Genomic DNA, 23,225 nt, shown 5'->3' on the forward strand with positions numbered 1-23,225 from the left:
GTAAAGAATTCCAAGCTTAGATCCGGACTTCCAACCGGAGCCTTGAAGAGGCTAGTCCAAGGCCGAGGGTCACTGGAAATGAGAGAAGGCTGCCGTGATCTAGAGCGCGACCTGCTTCGATGCTGCTTCGTCGAAGGAGTTTCTCTCTGGAGAGGATATGGTGGAGGAGCAACTTGAGGGGTAACGGTAGGGAGTCTTGCCATCGTATCAACCCTCCCGTCACCGTCGCCAGCCCTAGGGGCCATCGCTGCCATGTTTGATCCCTCTTATAGTCGCCGCTACAGAATCGTCGCCATAGGGAAAAGCCACCGCTGTAGTATATCAGATCACCGCTACAGTACCGTCACCCTAGGGAGATATGGTCGCTGCTATAGTATCGTTGCCCTTTGGGAGAAGCCGACACGTCGCCCGTGGGAGAAAGCCAACGCTGCAGGAGTCAGATCGCCCTTGGGAGATCTGGTCGTTGCTATAGTATCGTTGCCCTTGGGGAGAAGCCGACACATCACCCGTGGGAGAAAGCCAACGCTGCAGGAGTCAGATCGCCCTAGGGAGATCTGGTCGCTGCTACAGTATTGTTGCCCTTGGGGAGAAGCTAACGCGTCACTCGTGGGAGAAAGCCAACGCTGCAGGAGTCAGATTGCCCTAGGGAGATGTCGTCGCCGCTATAGTGTCATCACCAGTACAGTACCGTCGCCCTAGATCTGGTCGTTGCTACGGTGTCGTCATTGCTACAGTACCGTCGCCCTAGTTCTGGTCACCGCTACAGTGCCGTCGCCCTTCGGAAACAGCCGACGCTGCAGGAAATCAGATCACCGCTACAGTACCATCGCCCTAGGGAGATCTGATCGCTGCTATAGTGTTGTCGCCCGTCGCCCGTGGGAGAAAGCCGATGCTGTAGGAGTCAGATTGCCCTAGGGAGATCTGGTCGCTACTATAGTGTCATCGCCGCTACAGTACCGTCGTCACTGCAGAAAAGATTCATCTATTGTTTTGACTTCTTGTTTTTGCCAAATGACACAATCGGAATTGTTTCACATGTCTATCCACATCTCTGAACATTTTAGGCCAGTAGAAATTTGATTGAATAAGAGCTATAGTCTTGTCCCTACCGAAATATCCTCCCAAAACACCACCATGAGCTTAAGCTAGAATTACTTGTCTCAAAGAACAAGATGCAACACACAAAGCATTAGCTCGAAAAAGAAAACCATCAAAGATAAAAAATTATTGAAAGGAACCTGATTTACAATTCTGCCATATCGAGCCAAAATCCACATCATTCTCATATAGATCTTTAAATGTTTTAAATCCAACCACTTTGACTTCCATTGCTGATAAAAAAGAATGCTTTCTGCTCAATGCGTCAGCAACTACATTTTGAACACTAGATTTGTGCTTGATTGTAAAGTTGTAAGATTGTAAAAACTCCACCCAAGCTATTACGACCCAAGTTCGGAAAGCTCTCTCCGAGCCCCACGATACTAGCTATGTATCGGTCATGGCAAATTCCGAGCCCCAAAATCATCGCCTCGGAGGACTACGCGAGTTGTATTCGCATCTCGGGATGCAAAAAGGAGTGAAACACAAGGACTTCCCAGGGGGTCACCATCCTAGTATTACTCTTGCCCAAGCATGCTTATCTTCGGAGTTCTGATGGGATCCGATGCTTTAGTGCTGGTATGATCGCACCATTTTCGCGTGCTTCGTCCCTCGCTTATGTGCACGTCGCGGCCGGCGCATCAACGCCCGGAGCCTCTTGTGCATCACGAAACCATCGGAGCTTTCTCGAGCGATCACGGAATCGCTATTGCAAGCTCTCTCCGAGCCCCAGCCCAACAACTGCGTATCGATCACGGCAAGCGCGTGTCGAATCCTTCGGCACTTTCTTGAATGATCTCGGAATCGCTATTGCGACCCCTGTTCGGAAAGCTCACTTCGAGCCCAACGATACTGACTACGTAGCGGTCACGACAAATTCCGAGCCCCAAAACCATTGCCTCAGAGGACTACGCGAGAGGTTTTCGTATCTCGGGACGCAAAAAGGATGCAATACGAGGACTTCCCAGGGGGTCACCAATCATAGTACTACTCTCACCTAAGCATGCTTAACTTCGGAGATCTGATGAGATCCGATGCTTTAGTGATGGTATGATCGCACCAATTTAGTGTGCTTCGTCCCTCACCTATGTGCATGTCGCGACCAACGCATCAACGTCCGGAGCCTCTTGCACGTCATGAAACCGTCGGCGCTTTCTCGAAAGATCACGGAATCGCTATTGCAAGCTCTCTCCAAGCCCCAGCCCAACGGCTGCATATTGGTCACGGCAAGCGTGCACCGAAACCATCGTCACTTTCTCGAGTGATCTCGGAATCACTATTGGGACCCCAGTCCGGAAAACTCTCTCTGAGCCCCACGATACTGACAGCATAGCGATCATGACAAATTTCGAGCCCCAAAACCATCGCCTCAGAGTTTGACGGGAGAGGTTTTCGTATCAAGGGATGCAAAAAGGAGTGCAACACGAGGACTTCCCAAGGGATCACCCATCCTAGTACTACACTCGCCCAAGCACGCTTAACTTCAGAGTTCTGATGGGATCCGATGCTTTAGTGCTGGTATGATCGCACCAATTTCGCGTGCTTCGTCCCTTGCTTATGTGCACGTTGCGGTCGGCGCATCAATGTCCGGAGCCTCTTGCGCATCACAAAACCGTCGACGCTCTCTCGAACGATCACGGAATCGTATTTCAAGCTCTCTCCGAGCCCTAGCCCAACGACTGCGTATCAGTCACGACAAGCGTGCGCCGAATCCTTCTGCACTTTCTTGAACGATCTCGAAATCACTATTGCGACCCCATTCCGGAACGCCCTCACCAAGCCCCATGATATTGATAGCATAGCGATCACGGCAAATTCCGAGCCCCAAAACCATCACCTCAGAGTTAGATGGGAGAGGTTTTCGTATCTCGGGATGCAAAAAGGAGTGCAAGACAAGGACTTCCCAAGGGGTCACCTATCTTAGTATTACTTTGGCCCAAGCACGCTTATCTTCAGAGTTCTGATGGGATCTGGTGCTTTAGTGCTGGTATGATCGCACCCATTTCGCGTGCTTCGTCCCTCGCTTATGTGCACGTTGCGGCTGGCGCATCAATGTCCAGAGCCTCTTGCGCATCACAAAACCATCGACGCTTTCTCGAACGATCACGGAATCGCTATTGCAAGCTCTCTCTGAGCCCCAGCCCAATGACAGCGTATCGGTCACGGCAAGCGCGCGCCGAATCCTTCGACACTTTCTCGAAGGATCTCGGAATCGCTATTGCGACCCCAGTCCGGAAAGTTCTCACCGAGCCCCACGATACTGACAGCGTAGCGATCACAGCAAATTCTGAGCCCCAAATCCATCGCCTCAGAGTTCGATGGGAGAGGTTTTTGTATCTCGGGATGTAAAAAGGAGTGCAACACAAGGACTTCCCAGGGGGTCACCTATCTTAGTATTAATCTCACCCAAGCACGCTTATCTTTGGAGTTCTGATGGGATTCGGTGCTTTAGTGCTGGTATGATCGCACCTGTTTCGCGTGCTTCGTCCCTCGCCTATGTGCACGTTACGGCCAGTGCATCAATGTCTGGAGCCTCTTGCGCATCATGAAACCGTCGACGGTTTCTCGAAAGATCATGGAATTGCTATTGCTAGCTCTCTCCGAGCCCCAGCCCAACAACTGCGTATCGGTCACGGCAAGTGCGCGCCAAATCCTTCGGCACTTTCTCGAAGGATCTCAAAATCACTATTGCAACCCCAGTCCGAAAAGCACTCTCCGAGCCCCACGATACGGACTGCGTAGCGGTCACGGCAAATTCCGAGCCCCAAAACCATCGCCTCGGAGGTTTACGGGAGAGATTTTCACATCTCGGGACGCCAAAAGGAGTGCAACATGAGGACTTCCCTAGGGGTCACCCATCCTAGTACTACTCTCAACCAAGTAAGCTTAACTTCGGAGTTCTGATAGGATCCGGTGCTTTAGTGCTGGTATAATCGCACCCATTTCGCGTGCCTCGTCCCTCGCCTATGTGCATGGCCGGCGCATCAACGTCCGGAGCCTCTTGCGCGTCACGAAACCGTCGGTGCTTTTCGAACGATCACGGAATCGCTATTGCAAGCTCTCTCCGAGCCCCAGTTGTCACAACCCGAGTCTGATGAGCCAACTGGCTAATAACTCTATTTTGGTCCTTCAACCGCGGACCAAAATGCTTAAGCGAGAGTTAACGTAGTACACTCATCAGGCCCTTATAAGCTAATGATACACATTGCCCACTTCCGATGTGGGACTAATGGGATGTTACAATATCCCCAACTCAATTAGCTTGATGTCCTCGTCAAGGTCCAACATATTCCAGATCGAAATCTCTATTGCGACCCCAGTCCGGAAAGCACTGGTCACGACAAATTCCAAGCCCCAAAAACATCGCCTCGGAGGTCTACGGGACAGTTTTTCATATCTTGGGACGCAAAAAGGAGTGCAACATAATCAATTTACTTTTATAGATAAAGCTAGTTGTAGAAACTTTACACATAATCAATTTACTTTTACTTACCAAAAAATGAGTGCAACATGAGGACTTCCCAGGGGGTCACCCATCCTAGTACTACTCTCGCCCAAGCACGCTTAACTTTGGAGTTTTGATTGGATCCGATGCTTGAGTGCTGGTATGATCGCACTCGTTTCGCATGCTTCGTCCCTCGCCAACGTGCACGTTGCGGTCGGCGCATCAACGTCCGGAGCCTCTTACGCGTCACGAAATCATCGGCGCTTTCTCGAATGATTACAGAATCGCTATTGCAATCTCCCTCTAAGCCCCAGCCCAACGACTGCGTATCGGTCCCGGGAAACGCGCGTCGAATCCTTTGGCACTTTTTCGAACGATCTTGTAATCGCTATTGCGACCCCACTCAGGAAAGCTCTCTCCGAGCCCCATGATACTGCCTGCGTAGGAGACATTGTACATTTCGAGCCCCAAAACCATCGCCTCGGAGTTCTACGGGAGAGGTTTTCGTATCTCGGGACGCAATAAGGAGTGCAACCTGAGGAATTCCTAGGGGGTCACCCATCCTAGTATTACTTGTTGAATCCTGGATTTTGATGATGACGTCAATTGTCATTTGTTATCTAATCCATATGTTAAGATAAGTGTGGAGGATTAACTATGATGAAAGTAAGACATGCAGCAGGAGTTGCACCGTAGTCAAGTCCATGATCACGTTGGCAGTTCGAGAGTTCGACGGATGTCCGGACGGTCGTCGGAGGTTCTACGAGAACAAATCCGAGAAGTCCAGGAGTTTGCGAAAGAAGTTCATCCAAATTCGCTAAGTGGATCATCGCAAGTCCAGGAGTTTGCGGGAAGTCCGCAGGAGCATCATCGAGGGTTCATCGGACGATCGATGGAAACTCACCGGAAGCTCGCCGGAAGAAGCGATTGACGCACCCGAGCAAGTTGCAGTAAATGTTTTAAGAAATTTGTAGTTAGCACGATGATTAAGTTAGAAATGGGAGGTGATCCTATTAACTTAATCTTGGGGCAATTGGGCCCTTGACAGACCCAAATTGAGCCGAATGAATTAGCTCATTCGGACCCATATTACTTGGCCAGAGGTGCCACCGCTTAGGTCGGCGGTGGCACCGCCCAGGGCTCAATCTCCAAGCTCTGGCTAGGCGGTGCAACCGCCTCTGACAGAGGTGCAACCGCCCCAATCAGGCGGTGGCACCGCCTGAGCTCGGTCTCCGAGCTCTGGTAGGAGGTGCAACCGCCCCTAACAGGAGGTGGCACCACCCAGAGGCTCAATCTTCGAGCTCTGCCAGATGGTGCAACCGCCAGACCCCGGAATTTCGGGAATTGACAGTTTTGAGCTCGGAATTCAAACTGGGTTAGAGCCTATAAATACCCCACCCTTTCAGCAATGAAAGGGCAACAAAAAAACACCGAAATCCTTATCTTATTCTGTGATTTTTAGAGCTCAAAAGTGTTGTAAAGGCTAAAAGTTCTTCTCACTCTTTTCTTCTAAGTTCTGATCTTTCAAGAGAGGAAAGAAAATTCTATAAGGGTTGTCTCCTAAGCCCGTCAAAAGGAGTGAAATTATAAAAGGGTGGTTGGCCTTCGCCTATTAAAGGAAGGCCTCTAGTGGACGTCGATGACCTCGTCGGTGGAGGAAGCCAGAAGTAGATGTAGGTCAAGATTGACCGAACCACACTAAAATTGTGGTGCTCTCTGGTTTGCATTTACTTTGAGCATATTATTTTTACTGCAAACCTCCTTAATAGCTTACTGCCTTCTGCACATTTACGATCGTGTTTCAAAGTTTAGTATTGTCCGAATCGGTGTTTAGACGTAAATCAATTTTATCGTATGAACATCATATTTCAGTTTGCGCTTACATTCTGATTTCCATCATAACTGCAAACTGCATTTATAGATTTGCTTTAACCGCATCTTGCTTGATCACAAGTTAAAGTGATTTACGAATCGACTTTTCTACCGAAATCGCTCTTATCGTACAAACGCAATTTTAATCATCAAAAGTTTTCCACTGCACTTCCCCCCCCCCCCTCTTAGTGCTCTTGATCCTAACAATTGGTATCAGAGCGGGGTTAACTCTCAAACAGATTAAAACCCAAGAGAGATGGCATACGCTGGAAACTAAGAGGGCCATTCTATTACACGTCCACCCATGTTCAATGAGATGGACTACACCTATTGGAAGACCCGAATGAGGATCTTCCTTATTTCAATAGATTTTGAACTTTGGAATCTTGTCGAAAATGGATTTTCGAAGTCTTCTCTTCCAATGACCGATTGGAATGAATTGGAGAAGAAGACTCGCTCTTAATGCAAAAGATATGAATGCCTTATTTTGTGCGTTTGATAAAAATGAGTTTAAGTTTCGGTTTATGAAACCGCGTTTGATATTTGACATACACTCGAAGTGACTCACGAAGGCACAAGTAGGGTGAAAGAGTCAAAAATCAATCTTTCGAACTTTTCCGAATGAAACCGAGCGAGACTATTGGCGACATGTACACCCGTTTCACGGATGTCGTCAATGGTCTAAAAGGACTCGGTAAAAGTTTTTCGGATTTTGAGCTCGTAAATAAGATTCTAAGATCCCTTCCTAAGAGTTGGGACCCTAAAGTCATTGCTATTCAAGGGGCTAAAGATTTAAACAATTTTCCTCTTGAAGAACTAATCGGGTCATTAATGATCTATAAAATGACATGCAAGGCTCATGAAGAGCAAGAAGACATCCTTCTAAGGAACAGGAAGGATATGGCACTTAGAACATTAGATGACCACTTGAGAGAAATCTCAAGTGATGAGGACTGTGATGATGACTTACTTCTAATAAGGAAATTTAAAAAATTCATTAAGAGAAACAAATTTAAAAATAACACAAAAAATAAACTTGAACCAAAAAAGGACCATGTTATTTGCTACAAGTGTAAAAAGTCGGGACACTATAAAAGTGATTGTCCCCAAGCCAAGAAGAGAACAACAAAGAAGAAGGCGCTCAAAGCAACATGGGATGACTCGAGCACGTCCGAAGAAGAGAAGTCCAACACCGAGCAAGTTGCTCATTACGCCTTAATGGCTCTCGAAGAGGAGGTAACAAATTTAATTGATGCAGATTTATCATTTGATGAATTATTAAATGTCTTCCATGACTTATTCGATGAATGCAAGATTATTAGTAGAACTACCTTTTAACCACGCGCTTGTGGGTTCGATTCCCACGGACGGCGTTCCTTACTTTCCAAAAGAACTACCTTTCGTCGCTTTGGCCGAGTGGTGAAGGCGTGTCTCTGCTAAGTACATGCGGTTTCCCCGCGAAAGTTCGAATCTCTTAGGAGACAAATTTGGTTTTAATTATTTAACTAAACTTTAGTTAAAATTATTAATCTGCGCTTGATCTACTAGACAAGTCAAGATGTTCGAGTTGGTCTAAGGCGTCACTGTCGGAAAATTACCATTTCCAAACATAGCGAGGATTGAAATTATAAATGATTTAACCTGGTCTCATGGTCTAGTGGTTAGGACATTGGACTTTGAATCTAGTAACCCGAGTTCAAATCTCGGTGGGACCTTAATATTTAACTTGTATTAATAATTAAGTGACATCATGCAATTTTTTTCAAGAAAAGAGATTATGAGAGACTCAAGATCATGTATGGAGACTTATCAAAAAAAAAAAAAGATCATGTATGGAGAACGATCTCAAAATGAAGCACTTTACACAAAGAGAAAAAGATATTTTTATCAAATTCAATTTTGCTATTAGCTAAAGATCTTGGGTATGATTTTAAAAGTTGTACCCAGAAATCTTGGCATATCTAGACTTTACATTTTATTTGTTGGCCATAGTTAAGAGTTACAGTCTACAGCATGTATAGTCATAACTATCGCATGAGTACTCTACGAGTTACCCAGCTTCGTCTATAACTTGTATAGACAAAGCTATTTATAGAAACTTTACACAAAATCAATTTACTTTTACTTATAAAAAAAAAATTAGTAGAAAATATAAATTACTAAAAAAGGAGCATGATAGTCTTACTTGTAATTTCGATAAGTTAAAAACTGAATATCATGATAGTTTAGGTTCTTGTATAAAATGCCATGATCTAGAAACTATCCAAAAGGAAAACTTGTTACTTAAGGACACCTTGAAGAAATTCGAGGTTGGTAGTAAGTCTTTAAACATTATCCTTACAAACAAGGGTCACGTTCCCAAAAGAAGTGGAATCGGATTTGTGAGAAATCCTCACCAAAATCCAACCACCTTCATAAAAGGCTCTATCCTACATGTTCGACAACAAAACAAATGCAACTTTTATTTTATTTTTTTTTTGATAAGTAAAAGTAAATTGATTTTGTGTAAAGTTTCTACAAATAGCTTTGTCTATACAAGTTATAGACGAAGCTAGGTAACTCGTAGAGTACTCATGCGGTAGTTATGACTACACATGCTATAGACTATAACTCTTAACTATGGCCAACAAATAAAATTTAAAGTCCAGATATGCCAAGATTTCCCCTATGGGTATAGCTTTTACCATCATGCCCAAGATCTTTAGCTAATAGCAAAATTGAATTTGATAAAAATATCTTTTTCTCTTTGTGTAAAGTGCTCCATTTTGAGATCGTTCTCCATACATGATCTTGAGTCTCTAATAATCTCTGTCAAGAGCTGAGCATTGTTTGTGTGTTGACACTCAAAGATTCTGCTACATCTTTCCTTCCACATCCACCAAATAGGGCATCTGAATATAACTTTTGTCAATTGTGTAAGAGGCCCTTTTCTTGAAAAACATTGCATGAGGTCACCTAATTCTTGATGCAAGTTTGGTTGCGGCGTTCTATTGAGTTCGAATCGTTGGAGAATCTCCTTCCATATCCATTTAGTATAGTCACAAGCAAAATAGAGATGGTCAATAATTTCTTCTTGTTGCATGCAAAGGGAGCATCGGTTAACATAATGGATACCTCTTCTTTTCATATTGTCTATTGTAGGTAGTTTATTCAGAAGGGCCTGCCATGTACATAAGGAATGTCTTTGTGATCCCGGTCGATCCCATGTCCAACTGCTTGGGAGCCACTTGTTATTTCTTTGCCTAATTTGATTCCATGCAGATGTGGCACTAAATTTGTCATTGTCATGAAGCCAAATAAGTACATCTGAAGGGTTGTTCCTGAATGAAATAGTTGTTATAGTCGGCCAAAGTGACAACATTTCAAGAGAAATAAGAGTAGGGAGACACCAGGTACCATTAGCAATGAACTCGGAAACATATGCAACTTTTGTTGCAAACATGGACACAAAACGTATTATTATCCATTCAAGAAAATTAGTCCGAACAAACTAATTTGGGTTCCTAAAGGAACCATGATAAACTCTATGCAACATGATAAACAATGTAGATTAGTTTTTGAGGCACCCAAAAGTAAATGGGTACCTAAAAATTATCCTTTCTTGTAGAGACATACACTCTACATACTTTCTTGTTGAGACATACACCATCACTTGTATAGATAAAGCTATTTGAAGAAACTTTACAACAATTAATTTACTTTTACTTACCAAAAAAAAAAAAGACATACACCATCATAAGCTAGGAGCAAGAGATGGTACCTTGATAGTGGATGCTCAAGGCATATGACCAGAGATCCATCCCAATTCTCTAAGCTCACTAGCATAGACGAAGGCTATGTCACCTTCGGAGACAACAAGGGTAAAATCATTAGCAAAGGAACCATAGGTAACAAATCCAACTTCTTTATTGAAGATGTTTTGTTAGTTGATGGTTTAAAACATAATCTCTTAAGCATTAGTTAATTATGTGATAAAGGATATATTGTCAAATTCGAATCTAATGCATGCATCATTGAAAAACCACACAACAACACATCCATGATTGCATTAAAACAAAATAACGTATACACCATCGACATTAATGATGTGTGTAATGAAATGTGTTTCTCGGTTTTAAATGAGGATGCTTGGCTATGACATAGAAGATTAGGTTATGCTAGCATGAAACTAATCACTCAAATATCATCCAAAGAACTTATAAGAGGAATTCCTCATATCAAGTTCATTAAAGATAATGTATGTGATGCTTGTCAATTAGGTAAACAAATTAAGGGTAGTTTCAAATCTAAGAATCAAATGAGCACCTCTAGACCCTTGCAATTGATCCATATGGACTTGTTCGGACCAATCTCTACATCAAGCCTAGGAGATAGCAAATACATCTTCGTCATTTTAGATGACTATAGCAGATACACATGGACTTACTGTAATATCCCTTGCTTTTAAAAATGTATTAATAAGGATTTATATGTAAATTGGGGGACCTATATGTAAATATAGAAATTACAAGGACTAAACTGGTAAGTTGCAAAAAGAAAAAAAAAAAGAAAAGGAAAAACCGAAAATTCGGTATTATCCCACCGCCTCCCACGCACTCTGTTTCTTTCCAGAAACAGAGAGAGCGGTGGGGCGTGAGGAGAAGAAGGAGAGTGGTTGAAGAAAAGAAGAAGAAGAGGGAAAAGAAGAGAGGAGGAAGAAGAGAGGAAGAAGAGGGAGAAGAGAAGAAGATGAAGAAGAAGAAGAAGAGGAGGTGGCTGCAGCGAGGGCTGCAGCGAGAAGCTGTGGGGCGTGGGGAGAAGAAGAGAGGAAGAAGAGGGAGAAGAGAAGAAGAAGAAGAAGAAGAAGAAGAAGAGAGGAGGATAGCTGCGGCAAGGCTGCAGCGAGGAGGTGTGTGGCTTTGGGGAGGAAAAGGGAAGAGGAGAAGAAGAGAAGAAGAAGAAGAGGGAAAAGAGAGGCAGCTGCAGCAGCCAGGGCTGCAGCACCTCTGTTTCCCGCAGGTGGAAACAGAGGAGAGGATGTGTGGGGCGTTGAGGATGAAAAGGGAAGAAGAAGAAGAAGAAGAAGAAGAAGAAGAAGAAGAAGAAGAAGAAGAAGAAGAAGAAGAAGAAGATAGCTGCGGCAAGGCTGCAGCAAGGAGATGTGTGGCCTTGGGGAGGAAAAGGGAAGAGGGGAAGAGGAGAAGAAGAAGAAGAGGAAGAGAAAGAGGTGTGATACCTCTGTTTCCTGCAGAGGAAACAGAGGAGAGGGTGTGTGTGACGCCGGGGAAGAAGGGGCTGCAGCTGCGGCGATGGCAGCTGCAGCTGGAAGAGAAGAAGAAGAGGAAGATGAGCAGGGGAGGAGGGAGAGGTTGCGGCCGTGGCTGCGGCCGCGACTGCAGCAGTTGCAGCGGGGAGAGAAGAAGAAGAAAGGAAGGAGAAGGAAGAGGAGAAGGGAAAGAAGTAGCTGCGGCTGCGGTTGTGGCAGCTGCAGCTATGGCAGGGAAAGAGGAAGAGAAAAAGGAAAGGAAGAAGAAGAGAAAGGGAAGGAGAGGAAGAGGAGAAGGGGCTGCGGCTGCGGCGATGGCAGCTGCAGCTGTGGCAGGGAAAGAGAAAAAGGAAAGGAAGAAGAAGAGAAAGGGAAGGAGAGGAAGAAGAGAGGAAGAGGAGAAGGGGCTGCGGCTGCGGTGATGGCAGCTGCAGCTGTGGCTGGGAAAGAAGAGAAGGAAAGGAAGAAGAAGAGAAAGGGAAGGAGAGGAAGAAGAGAGGAAGAGGAGAAGGGGTGGCAGCTGCAGTTGGAAGAGGAGGAGGAAATAGAGCAGGGGAGGAAGAAGAGGCTGCGACGTTGAAATCAGTTTGTTGGAAACTCTGAGTGTGGTGGCTGCGGCCGTGGCTGCGACTCCGGCTGCGGCTGCGACGTTGGCTGCGGTAGCTGCGGCAGCGGTGGTGGCTGCAGTAGCTGTAGTAGCTGCTTTTGGGAAAGAGAAAGAGTAGGAACGATAGAAGGGAAGAAGGAAATAGTGCAGTGGAAGGGGGCTGCGGTTGTGACCGCAGTTGCGATTGTGGCAGCGGCAGCGGCGGCGACTGTGGCAGCTGCGTTTGGGAAAGAAAAAGAAGGAATGAGAGTAAGAGAGAGCAGGTGATTGTGCCTCGATGTTCGACACATGATGTAGTTACGAAGAAAGGAAGAAAACGGGAGCACAAAACGAAACAGAGAGAGGACACGGAGGAAAAGTAGAAAGATTGGACTGGCACCTTCCTTGGATATTCAGATCAAAATATTTGAAAGGCAAGTTTCCCACTTGTTTCGATCCTTTCTATTGCAAGTTTCCCACTTGTTTCGATCCTTTCTTTTGCAAGTTCCCTGATCGTTTCTCCTATAATTGCTCTGATATGTCTTATTGCAAGTATCCTGATCTTCCTCACTGCCATTTTTATCTCTACATTTGCTTTGAATATGAGGAACTTTGAATTGTTCTAGCCTTGCATTTGTTATATCTCCTGTTTAAACGTAACGATTCGAATCTGTGCAACTTTTGAGATTCTGACCTTTTGATACCGAGCTGCCTATAAGTCTTTGTTGGAAACTCTGATTTGTTCAAAACTGATTTCATTGGAAACTAGACTCGTAGACCTTTCTTTGATATATGGATTGAAAGATTTGGAATCCAAACACCTGCCCAGTTATCTGTTGAATCTGCCATTATGAATTCTGCCAACAGAGATTTTGTTCTACGACACTTGCTTACCAAATTATTTGTAACTCTCTCTGTTGGACAGTTCAATTCCTATGAAGCCTGTCTTATCTGAAAGTATTATCCAATGATTATTTCTGAGTAAATTGGAGCACGATTGATAGTTTGAATCATTTGTTCAATGTGCCTCTTGTATTCTGCCAGAAATCGAGCTTTGGTCGATTTCCCATATTCTGGTTTCATTCCTTTGGAAGTTGATATCCTTTAGCTTTCTTATTCAATTGAGCTATATATTACTGCTTTGAGTTCTTGTATACTCTTGTCCTTAAAATTATTGCATTCTTGAAAACCATTGTGGAACGTTTATGCTATATCGTATTGACCCATATAGGCACATGTATATTCCATTGTTCCGCATTTGCTCCCGATACGTGCCTATTCCAGTTCATTCATTTTGACATTGAATTTATCTAACCTTCTTATTTGAATTGAGCTATATATGATTGTTTGGAATCCTTGAATGCTCTTGCTTTCATTTCGTTTCCAAATCTGAATACATTTGTGAGAGATTTGTTCCTTGCATCATATTTGACTCGTAAATGCACATGTACGTTTGTTGTTCCGCGCGTGCTTCCGATATATGCTATTTATTGTTCGTACTGCCCTTTTGTACTCTGGTGTTTGTGGGATTGTCTGGACCTTTGCCAGAAATGGTAAAGGGTATGCGCTGATTTGCCCGCTTTGTGGGATATTCTGGTATGCGCTTATTTACCCGCTTTGTGGGGTCCCGCTTTGTGGGATATTGCTTAGAGCCTGCGATGCTCTGCCGGCCCCTTTGACTTCACCTAGACATGGGTGGATGGAGCTCCCAGACGTGGGAGACTTTTGTCAGGTGGTCATTCAGAAATGGATGAATCACATTCTGACTGAGATCCCACTACACCTTCTGTATGATTGATATGATATCCAGAGCTTTGGTTATGTGTTTCTGTACATGCTTTGGATAAGATTGATATGTTTGCAACGTCAAAGACGACGTTTGAGCTTCTGTACGATATTTGTTTTCGATATGCTCTGAAATGCTTCATTCACTGATGATATGCTTCGAAATGTTCCATATGCCGTTGATATGCTCCGGAACATTTCATATGCCATTGATATGCTCCAATTACTCTGTGCTCCATTTGCTATGAACTGATATGTTCTGAAATGTCCTATCTGCCATTGATATGTTCCAATTACTCTGTGCTCCATTTGCTATGAACTGATATGTTCTGAAATGTCCTATCTGCCATTGATATGTTCCAATTACTCTATGCCCCATTCGTTATGGATCAAATATGTTTTGAATGACATGATACGTATGATTTGGTATCTATTGAGATGGTATCCTTGAGAATTCTTGTATTCTGCCTTGCATTATGATACCTTACTCGTTTGAAACCGTTCCTTTTGTTCTGAATATGCTTTGTCACTTGCTGAGCCGTTTTTGGCTCACTCCGTTGTTATATAAATCTTTCAGGTCAGCTTGTCACTCTTCGAGATGTTTGATTTGGGCTGAGGCAGTGGATAGCTATTCAGAATAATGGGCAAGTCTGGTTGGTTTTTACGATATTGTTGTATAAGTATGCCTTGTATATAATGAAATGTTGTCGATGAACCGAAATAGATATACTGTGTCCAAGTGTTAGGAGATCTCTCTTATTTGGAATTTCAGAATGTTAAGTCTAATTTATGGTGATATGAACTTGTGGTGAATAGTTGGAGTTCTGATTGTATAATTTATTTAGCTTGTGGATTTATAAATGTTGTTCATGTTTGTCAAGTTGGCTTGGGTTGCCATAAATGTGAATTATCGAGTGATGTGATATATGATTATAAACTGCACAGGTTTTATGGATGTGAATATGAATAGAATGTTTTCAGTGTCCTCAAATGTGTGTTTGGATCCTGGGTTAGTTGTGACAAAAAAAAAAAAAAATTAAAAATCATGGATATTTTGAGGGGCGTGACAGTGGTGGTATCAGAGCTTTGTTTGAGGATTACTGAAATATTTGATATGTTGACGTGCAAAATATATTGAGGTCTAATGAACTATAGTGATTGGTGGAAATTTTCTTTGATGTATTTTAGGAATCTGGGATGATGAGGACATTTTGTCCTCCTATTTCATTGTTTCTGATTAATTAAGGGGAATGAAAGGATTGATTGGGGATATTGAATCAGAGTGGCGCAGCAGAAGCATGATGAACCTAATTTCATTGGTGGTAGAAAAATGGATGATGCAAATAGAGAAGATATTTGATATACAAAATTGTTCTGATACTCGAAAGATTTCTTTTGCCACGTTATATTGGAAGTAAAGACTTATTATTGACGGCAACAATGAAAAGAATTTTTGAAGATCAATGGCAAGAATGACAAGAACAAGTTTACCAATAAAAATATGATTGGAAATGAATCAGTAAGTAACAACAAGAGAGTCAAGACATTTGGATTTGGAATGGGAAGTCACCACAAAAGACTCAATCAGGTGTGAATTGCAAGTTAAATTGTGAAACAAGTTTATGTTTGTGCGTGACTAGAGCCTATTTTGCTTATGGAAAGTTTGATCATAAAATAAAAGTTTGCCCTTTGAACAAGAAGAAAGAGTCACTGCCTCCTAAATCATCAGCCCATGTCAGAGTGTATGCTATCACTGAATATGATTCTAAGACTTCTGAATTAGTGGTCGAAGGTATTATGTATGTTTATGAAAGAATGCAAATATTTGTTTGAACATGGGTTCTATCTACGATTTGATTCGTAACATATTGCCTATCACTTGGGTATTCAACCTAGACCACTGTATTATGTGATATATGTAAGTACAATCATTGGAGATTCTTTGATAACGAACTTGAATCTGGTCCTCTTGTCTGATTTTTGTTGGAGAACTTGAACTTTTGCTGATTTAGTTCTCCTAGAGATTTGGAGTTATGATATTATACTTGGTATGCATTGGCTATCTTCTTATCATACCAGTATGGATTGGTATATAACAAATGATCACTTTTTGCATATTTGATCGGCCGATCTTTTATTTTGAGAGTATTGGACATTATTTATCTCCTTGCCTAATGTATCCCAGGATGACTTGTTTGGATTACCTCCAAATGTGATTTTTCTTTTGATTTGGTCCTTGGGACAATCCTAAAATCTAAGCCTCTCTACGGAAAGATATCATTTGAGTAAGTGGAATTAGAAAAGCAACTACAAGAATTATTAAATGAGGATTTTATTTGGCTTAATATTTCATCATGTGGTGCTCCGGTATTAGTTAAAAGATGGATGGAACATTGAGGCTTTGTATTGATTATAGATAGTTGAATTAGGTGACCATCAAAAAACGAGTATTTTCTAAAGTGACCACTTGTTTGATTAACTGCAGGGTGCACAGGTATTTTAAAAGATTGTTTGAAGGTCGGGTTACCATCTATTGAGGATCAAGGAGGAGAATATTTCGGTCACTCTTGGATAATTATGTAATTGTATTGTATTGATGAAACTATTTAAGAGTAGGAGGAAATAAAGATATCATAATCCTCATCTTTTCATCGATTGAGCTATGATCAATTTAGAGGACTAAATTTTCTTTTAAGGGGGAGAGAGTGTAATATCCCTTGCTTTTAAAAATATATTAATAAGGATTTATATGTAAATTGGGGGATCTATATGTAAATATAGAAATTACAAGGACTAAACTGCTAAGTTGCAAAAAGAAAAAAAAAAAGAAAAGGAAAAACCGAAAATTCGGTATTATCCCACCGCCTCCCACGCACTCTGTTTCTTTCCAGAAACAGAGAGAGCGGTGGGGCGTGAGGAGAAGAAGGAGAGTGGTTGAAGAAAAGAAGAAGAAGAGGGAAAAGAAGAGAGGAGGAAGAAGAGAGGAAGAAGAGAGGAAGAAGAGGGAGAAGAGAAGACGATGAAGAAGAAGAAGAAGAGGAGGTGGCTGCAGCGAGGGCTGCAGCGAGAAGCTGTGGGGCGTGGGGAGAAGAAGAGAGGAAGAAGAGGGAGAAGAGAAGAAGAAGAAGAAGAAGAAGAGGAAGAGAGGAGGATAGCTGCGGCAAGGCTGCAGCGAGGAGGTGTGTGGCTATGGGGAGGAAAAGGGACGAGGAGAAGAAGAGAAGGAGAAGAAGAGGGAAAAGAGAGGCAGCTGCAGCAGCCAGGGCTGCAGCACCTCTGTTTCCCGCAGGTGGAAACAGAGGAGAGGATGTGTGGGGCATTGAGGATGAAAAGGGAAGAAGAAGAAGAAGAAGAAGAAGAAGATAGCTGCGGCAAGGCTGCAGCGAGGAGATGTGTGGCCTTGGGGAGGAAAAGGGAAGAGGGGAAGAGGAGAAGAAGAAGAAGAGGAAGAGAAAGAGGTGTGATACCTCTGTTTCCTGCAGAGGAAACAGAGGAGAGGGTGTGTGTGACGCCGGGGAAGAAGGGGCTGCAGCTGCGGCGATGGCAGCTGCAGCTGGAAGAGAAGAAGAAGAGGAAGATGAGCAGGGGAGGAGGGAGAGGTTGCGGCCGTGGCTGCGGCCGCGACTGCAGCAGTTGCAGCGGGGAGAGAAGAAGAAGAAAGGAAGGAGAAGGAAGAGGAGAAGGGAAAGAAGTAGCTGCGGCTGCGGTTGTGGTAGCTGCAGCTATGGCAGGGAAAGAGGAAGAGAAAAAGGAAAGGAAGAAGAAGAGAAAGGGAAGGAGAGGAAGAAGAGAGGAAGAGGAGAAGGGGCTGCGGCTGCGGCGATGGCAGCTGCAGCTGTGGTAGGGAAAGAGAAAAAGGAAAGGAAGAAGAAGAGAAAGGGAAGGAGAGGAAGAAGAGAGGAAGAGGAGAAGGGGCTGCGGCTGCGGTGATGGCAGCTGCAGCTGTGGCTGGGAAAGAAGAGAAGGAAAGGAAGAAGAAGAGAAAGGGAAGGAGAGGAAGAAGAGAGGAAGAGGAGAAGGGGTGGCAGCTGCGGCAGTGGCAGCTGCAGTTGTAAGAGGAGGAGGAAATAGAGCAGGGGAGGAAGAAGAGGCTGCGACATTGAAATCAGTTTGTTGGAAACTCTGAGTGTGGTGGCTGCGGCCGTGGCTGCGACTCCGGCTGCGGCTGCGACGTTGGCTGCGGTAGCTGCGGCAGCGGTGGTGGCTGCAGTAGCTGCAGTAGCTGCTTTTGGGAAAGAGAAAGAGTAGGAACGATAGAAGGGAAGAAGGAAATAGTGCAGTGGAAGGGGGCTGCGGTTGTGACCGCAGTTGCGATTGTGGCAGCGGCAGCGGCGGCGGCTGTGGCAGCTGCGTTTGGGAAAGAAAAAGAAGGAATGAGAGTAAGAGAGAGCAGGTGATTGTGCCTCGATGTTCGACACGTGATGTAGTTACGAAGAAAGGAAGAAAACGGGAGCACAAAACGAAACAGAGAGAGGACACGGAGGAAAAGTAGAAAGATTGGACTGGCACCTTCCTTGGATATTCAGATCAAAATATTTGAAAGGCAAGTTTCCCACTTGTTTCGATCCTTTCTATTGCAAGTTTCCCACTTGTTTCGATCCTTTCTTTTGCAAGTTCCCTGATCGTTTCTCCTATAATTGTTTTGATATGTCTTATTGCAAGTATCCTGATCGTTTCTCCTATAATTGCTTTGATATGTCTTATTGCAAGTATCCTGATCTTCCTCACTGCCATTTTTATCTCTACATTTGCTTTGAATATGAGGAACTTTGAATTGTTCTAGCCTTTCATTTGTTATATCTCCTGTTTAAACGTAACGATTCGAATCTGTGCAACTTTTGAGATTCTGACCTTTTGATACCGAGCTGCCTATAAGTCTTTGTTGGAAACTCTGATTTGTTCAAAACTGATTTCATTGGAAACTAGACTCGTAGACCTTTCTTTGATATATGGATTGAAAGGTTTGGAATCCAAACACCTGCCCAGTTATCTGTTGAATCTGACATTATGAATTCTGCCAACAGAGATTTTGTTCTACGACACTTGCTTACCAAATTATTTGTAACTCTCTCTGTTGGACAGTTCAATTCCTATGAAGCCTGTCTTATCTGAAAGTATAATCCAATGATTATTTCTGAGTAAATTGGAGCACGATTGATAGTTTGAATCATTTGTTCAATGTGCCTCTTGTATTCTGCCAGAAATCGAGCTTTGGTCGATTTCTCATATTCTGGTTTCATTCCTTTGGAAGTTGATATCCTTTAGCTTTCTTATTCAATTGAGCTATATATTACTGCTTTGAGTTCTTGTATACTCTTGTCCTTAAAATTATTGCATTCTTGAAAACCATTGTGGAACGTTTATGCTATATCGTATTGACCCATATAGGCACATGTATATTCCATTGTTCCGCATTTGCTCCTGATATGTGCCTATTCCAGTTCATTCATTTTGACATTGAATTTATCTAACCTTCTTATTTGAATTGAGCTATATATGATTGTTTGGAATCCTTGAATGCTCTTGCTTTCATTTCGTTTCCAAATCTGAATACATTTGTGAGAGATTTGTTCCTTGCATCATATTTGACTCGTAAAGGCACATGTACGTTTGTTGTTCCGCGTGTGCTTCCGATATATGCTATTTATTGTTCGTACTGCCCTTTTGTACTCTGGTGTTTGTGGGATTGTCTGGACCTTTGCCAGAAATGGTAAAGGGTATGCGCTGATTTGCTCGCTTTGTGGGGTCCCGCTTTGTGGGATATTCTAGTATGCGCTTATTTACCCGCTTTGTGGGGTCCCGCTTTGTGGGATATTGCTTAGAGCCTGCGATGCTCTGCCGGCCCCTTTGACTTCACCTAGACGTGGGTGGATGGAGCTCCCAGACGTGGGAGACTTTTGTCAGGTGGTCATTCAGAAATGGATGAATCACATTCTGACTGAGATCCCACTACACCTTCTGTATGATTGATATGATATCCAGAGCTTTGGTTATGTGTTTCTGTACATGCTTTGGATAAGATTGATATGTTTGCAACGTCAAAGACGACGTTTGAGCTTCTGTACGATATTTGTTTTCGATATGCTCTGAAATGCTTCATTCACTGATGATATGCTTCGAAATGTTCCATATGCCGTTGATATGCTCCGGAACATTTCATATGCCATTGATATGCTCCAATTACTCTGTGCTCCATTTGCTATGAACTGATATGTTCTGAAATGTCCTATCTGCCATTGATATGTTCCAATTACTCTGTGCTCCATTTGCTATAAACTGATATGTTCTGAAATGTCCTATCTGCCATTGATATGTTCCAATTACTCTATGCCCCATTCCTTATGGATCAAATATGTTTTGAATGACATGATACGTATGATTTGGTATCTATTGAGATGGTATCCTTGAGAATTCTTGTATTCTGCCTTGCATTATGATACCTTACTCGTTTGAAACCGTTCCTTTTGTTCTAAATATGCTTTGGCACTTGCTGAGCTGTTTTTGGCTCACTCCGTTGTTATATAAATCTTTCAGGTCAGCTTGTCACTCTTCGAGATGTTTGATTTGGGCTGAGGCAGTGGATAGCTATTCAGAATAATGGGCAAGTCTGGTTGGTTATTACGATATTATTGTATAAGTATGCCTTGTATATAATGAAATGTTGTCGATGAACCGAAATAGATATACTGTGTCCAAGTGTTAGGAGATCTCTCTTATTTGGAATTTCAGAATGTTAAGTCTAATTTATGGTGATATGAACTTGTGGTGAATAGTTGGAGTTCTGATTGTATAATTTATTTAGCTTGTGGATTTATAAATGTTGTTCATGTTTGTCAAGTTGGCTTGGGTTGCCATAAATGTGAATTATCGAGTGATGTGATATATGATTATAAACTGCACAGGTTTTATGGATGTGAATATGAATAGAATGTTTTCAGTGTCCTCAAACGTTAGTTTGGATCCTGGATTGGTCTGTGATGAAAAATTTTAAAAATCATGGATATTTTGAGGGGCGTGACACTTACTTCTTAAAACACAAAAATGAATGCTTTAGATATTTTAACAAATTTTGTAAAGTTGTTCAAAATGAAAATGGTTCTATGATTTCATCAATTAGAAGTGATCACGGTGGTGAATTTCAAAACCATGATTTCCAAGAATTTTGTTAACTTAATGGATACAACAACAACTTCTCTACTCCAAGAAATCCTCAACAAAATGGAGTAGTAGAAAGAAAAAATAGAAACTTACAATAAATGGCAAGAACCATGTTGAATTAACATAGCCTACCTAAATATTTTTGGGCCGAAGCTGTAAACACTACATGCTATATTTTGAATAGAGTTCTAGTAAGACCCCTACTCACCAAAACTCTCTATGAGTTGTAGAACAACAAAAAACCCAATGGTTCATATTTTAAATTTTTTTTGGTAAGTAAAAGTAAATTGATTGTTGTAAAGTTTCTACAAATAGCTTTATCTATACAAGTCATAGACAAGTAAATCATTCAGTGCACATGCGGTAGTTATGACTACACATGCTGTAGACTATAACTCCTAACTGTAGCCAACAAGTAAAATGCATGTCCAGATATGTCAAGACTATCTGTGGGTATAGTATTTAACATAATTTCCAAGATCTTTAGTTAATAGCAAAATTAAATTTGATAAAAATATCTTTTTCTCTTCGGGTAATGTGCTCAAATTTAAGATTGTGCTCCATACAGGATCTTGAGTCTCTAATAATCTTTGTCAAGAGCTGAGCATTGTTTGTGTATTGACATTCAAATATTCTGCTACATCTCTCTTTCCACATCCACTAAATAGCACATCTGAAAGTAACCTTTGCCAGTTGTGTGAGAGGCCCTTTTCTTGAGAAACATTGCATGAGGTCACTTAGTTCTTGATGTAAGTTTGGTTGCGGTAGTCTATTGAGTTCAAATCGCTGGAGAATCTCTCTCCATATCCATTTAGTATAGTCACAAGCAAAATAGAGGTGGTCAATAGTTTCTTCTTATTGCATACAAAGGGAGCATCAGTTAACATGGTAGATACATCTTCTCTTCATATTGTCTATTATAGGTAGTTTATTGAGAAGGGTCTGCCATGTACATAGGGAATGTCTCTGTGATCCTAGACGATCCCATGTCCAACTGCTTGCGATTCACTTTTTATTTCTTTGCTTGATTTGATTCCATACGGATGTGGCACTAAATTTACCATTGTCATGAGGCCAAATAAGTATATCTGAAGAGTTTTTCCTGATTGAAATAGCTATGATAGTCGGCCAAAGTGATAACATTTCAGGAGAAATAGGATTAGGGAGACACTAGGTACCATTAGCAATGAACTCGGAAACCTTCCAATCTTTGGGAGCCCCAAGGTCTTTTCATATTCTGTCACCATATAATTGAAATATACTCTTCCCATTTACCCAAGGATCATACCACATATTAGTATTAGTTCCAGAAGAGATTGCATAAGAAATATGTTTGATTAGCCAATTCCTTGCCTTTAAAATCCCTTTCCAAGCTGTAGAGTGGTATGTTCTTGTTGATATTTCTCAGATTGATTCATTTGAAAGATACCTAGCAGAAACCCAAAGTGACCATAAGGAATATTTGTTTTGCAAAAGATCCCACAATTGCTGTACTAGATATGCTGTATTCCAATCTTTAATATTTCTCAGGTTTAGGCCTCCTTCATCTTTCGGTTTACAGATGTTGTCCCAATTTAACATATGCATTACTTTATCATTTGTACCATTACAGAAGAAATTCATTAATAATCGTTCAATATCTTAAAGAAGTCCAACAGGTAGAAGAAATGCATTAGACCAATATAATGAATAAGATTACAACACCGAATGGATGAGTTCAAGTCGTCCTGCTTTTGATAGAAGCCTATTTTTTCATGAAGAAATTTTACTCTTTATTTTTTGCAAGATAAGCTGACAGTGGGTTTTGTGAATGCCAGTCGATATGAGTGGGAGACCCAGATAAGAAATTGGCAGGCTTCCCTCACTAACCCCCAGAGTGTGTGCAATTAGGTATTTTTCCTTAATACAAGGACCTATATATACTTTACTTTTCTCATGATTTAACCGAAGGTCAGAAACCATACCAAAGTCATTTAGAATAGATGCCAGGTTACTTACTAAAGTCAGATCACAATAGAAAACCTCATTAGGAAGAT

General features: G+C 42.3%; 1 protein-coding gene, 6 non-coding genes and 2 pseudogenes across 7 annotated transcripts; 2 read left to right on the plus strand and 7 right to left on the minus strand.

The window, feature by feature from the left end:
• Positions 1–1,573: 1,573 nt before the first annotated feature.
• Positions 1,574–1,691, minus strand: LOC135592497 (5S ribosomal RNA; annotated as a pseudogene).
• Positions 1,692–2,041: 350 nt separating this feature from the next.
• Positions 2,042–2,160, minus strand: LOC135592535 (5S ribosomal RNA; annotated as a pseudogene).
• A 351-nt stretch (positions 2,161–2,511) lies between these two features.
• LOC135588931 (5S ribosomal RNA) lies at positions 2,512–2,630 on the minus strand. Its single transcript, XR_010476536.1, has one exon. It is a non-coding gene; the product is annotated as a 5S ribosomal RNA (ribosomal RNA).
• A 350-nt stretch (positions 2,631–2,980) lies between these two features.
• On the minus strand, positions 2,981–3,099 carry LOC135592457 (5S ribosomal RNA). The gene has a single exon (XR_010479066.1). It is a non-coding gene; the product is annotated as a 5S ribosomal RNA (ribosomal RNA).
• A 351-nt stretch (positions 3,100–3,450) lies between these two features.
• Positions 3,451–3,569, minus strand: LOC135592488 (5S ribosomal RNA). The gene has a single exon (XR_010479085.1). It is a non-coding gene; the product is annotated as a 5S ribosomal RNA (ribosomal RNA).
• Positions 3,570–3,920: 351 nt separating this feature from the next.
• On the minus strand, positions 3,921–4,039 carry LOC135592366 (5S ribosomal RNA). Its single transcript, XR_010479012.1, has one exon. It is a non-coding gene; the product is annotated as a 5S ribosomal RNA (ribosomal RNA).
• Positions 4,040–4,598: 559 nt separating this feature from the next.
• Positions 4,599–4,717, minus strand: LOC135592374 (5S ribosomal RNA). Its single transcript, XR_010479014.1, has one exon. It is a non-coding gene; the product is annotated as a 5S ribosomal RNA (ribosomal RNA).
• A 3,341-nt stretch (positions 4,718–8,058) lies between these two features.
• TRNAQ-UUG (transfer RNA glutamine (anticodon UUG)) lies at positions 8,059–8,130 on the plus strand. The gene has a single exon. It is a non-coding gene; the product is annotated as a tRNA-Gln (tRNA).
• A 2,647-nt stretch (positions 8,131–10,777) lies between these two features.
• LOC135677504 (uncharacterized) lies at positions 10,778–20,868 on the plus strand. Its single transcript, XM_065189865.1, has 3 exons — positions 10,778–12,680; positions 14,609–18,574; positions 20,566–20,868. Exon 1 carries the CDS (start codon positions 11,144–11,146, stop codon positions 12,080–12,082), a length of 939 nt encoding a protein of 312 aa, XP_065045937.1. The 5' UTR covers positions 10,778–11,143; the 3' UTR covers positions 12,083–12,680; positions 14,609–18,574; positions 20,566–20,868.
• The last annotated feature ends 2,357 nt before the right edge of the window (positions 20,869–23,225 follow it).

This window comes from Musa acuminata, chromosome BXJ1-1 (assembly GCF_036884655.1).
Source record: "Musa acuminata AAA Group cultivar baxijiao chromosome BXJ1-1, Cavendish_Baxijiao_AAA, whole genome shotgun sequence".
NCBI classification, from domain to species: domain Eukaryota; kingdom Viridiplantae; phylum Streptophyta; class Magnoliopsida; order Zingiberales; family Musaceae; genus Musa; species Musa acuminata.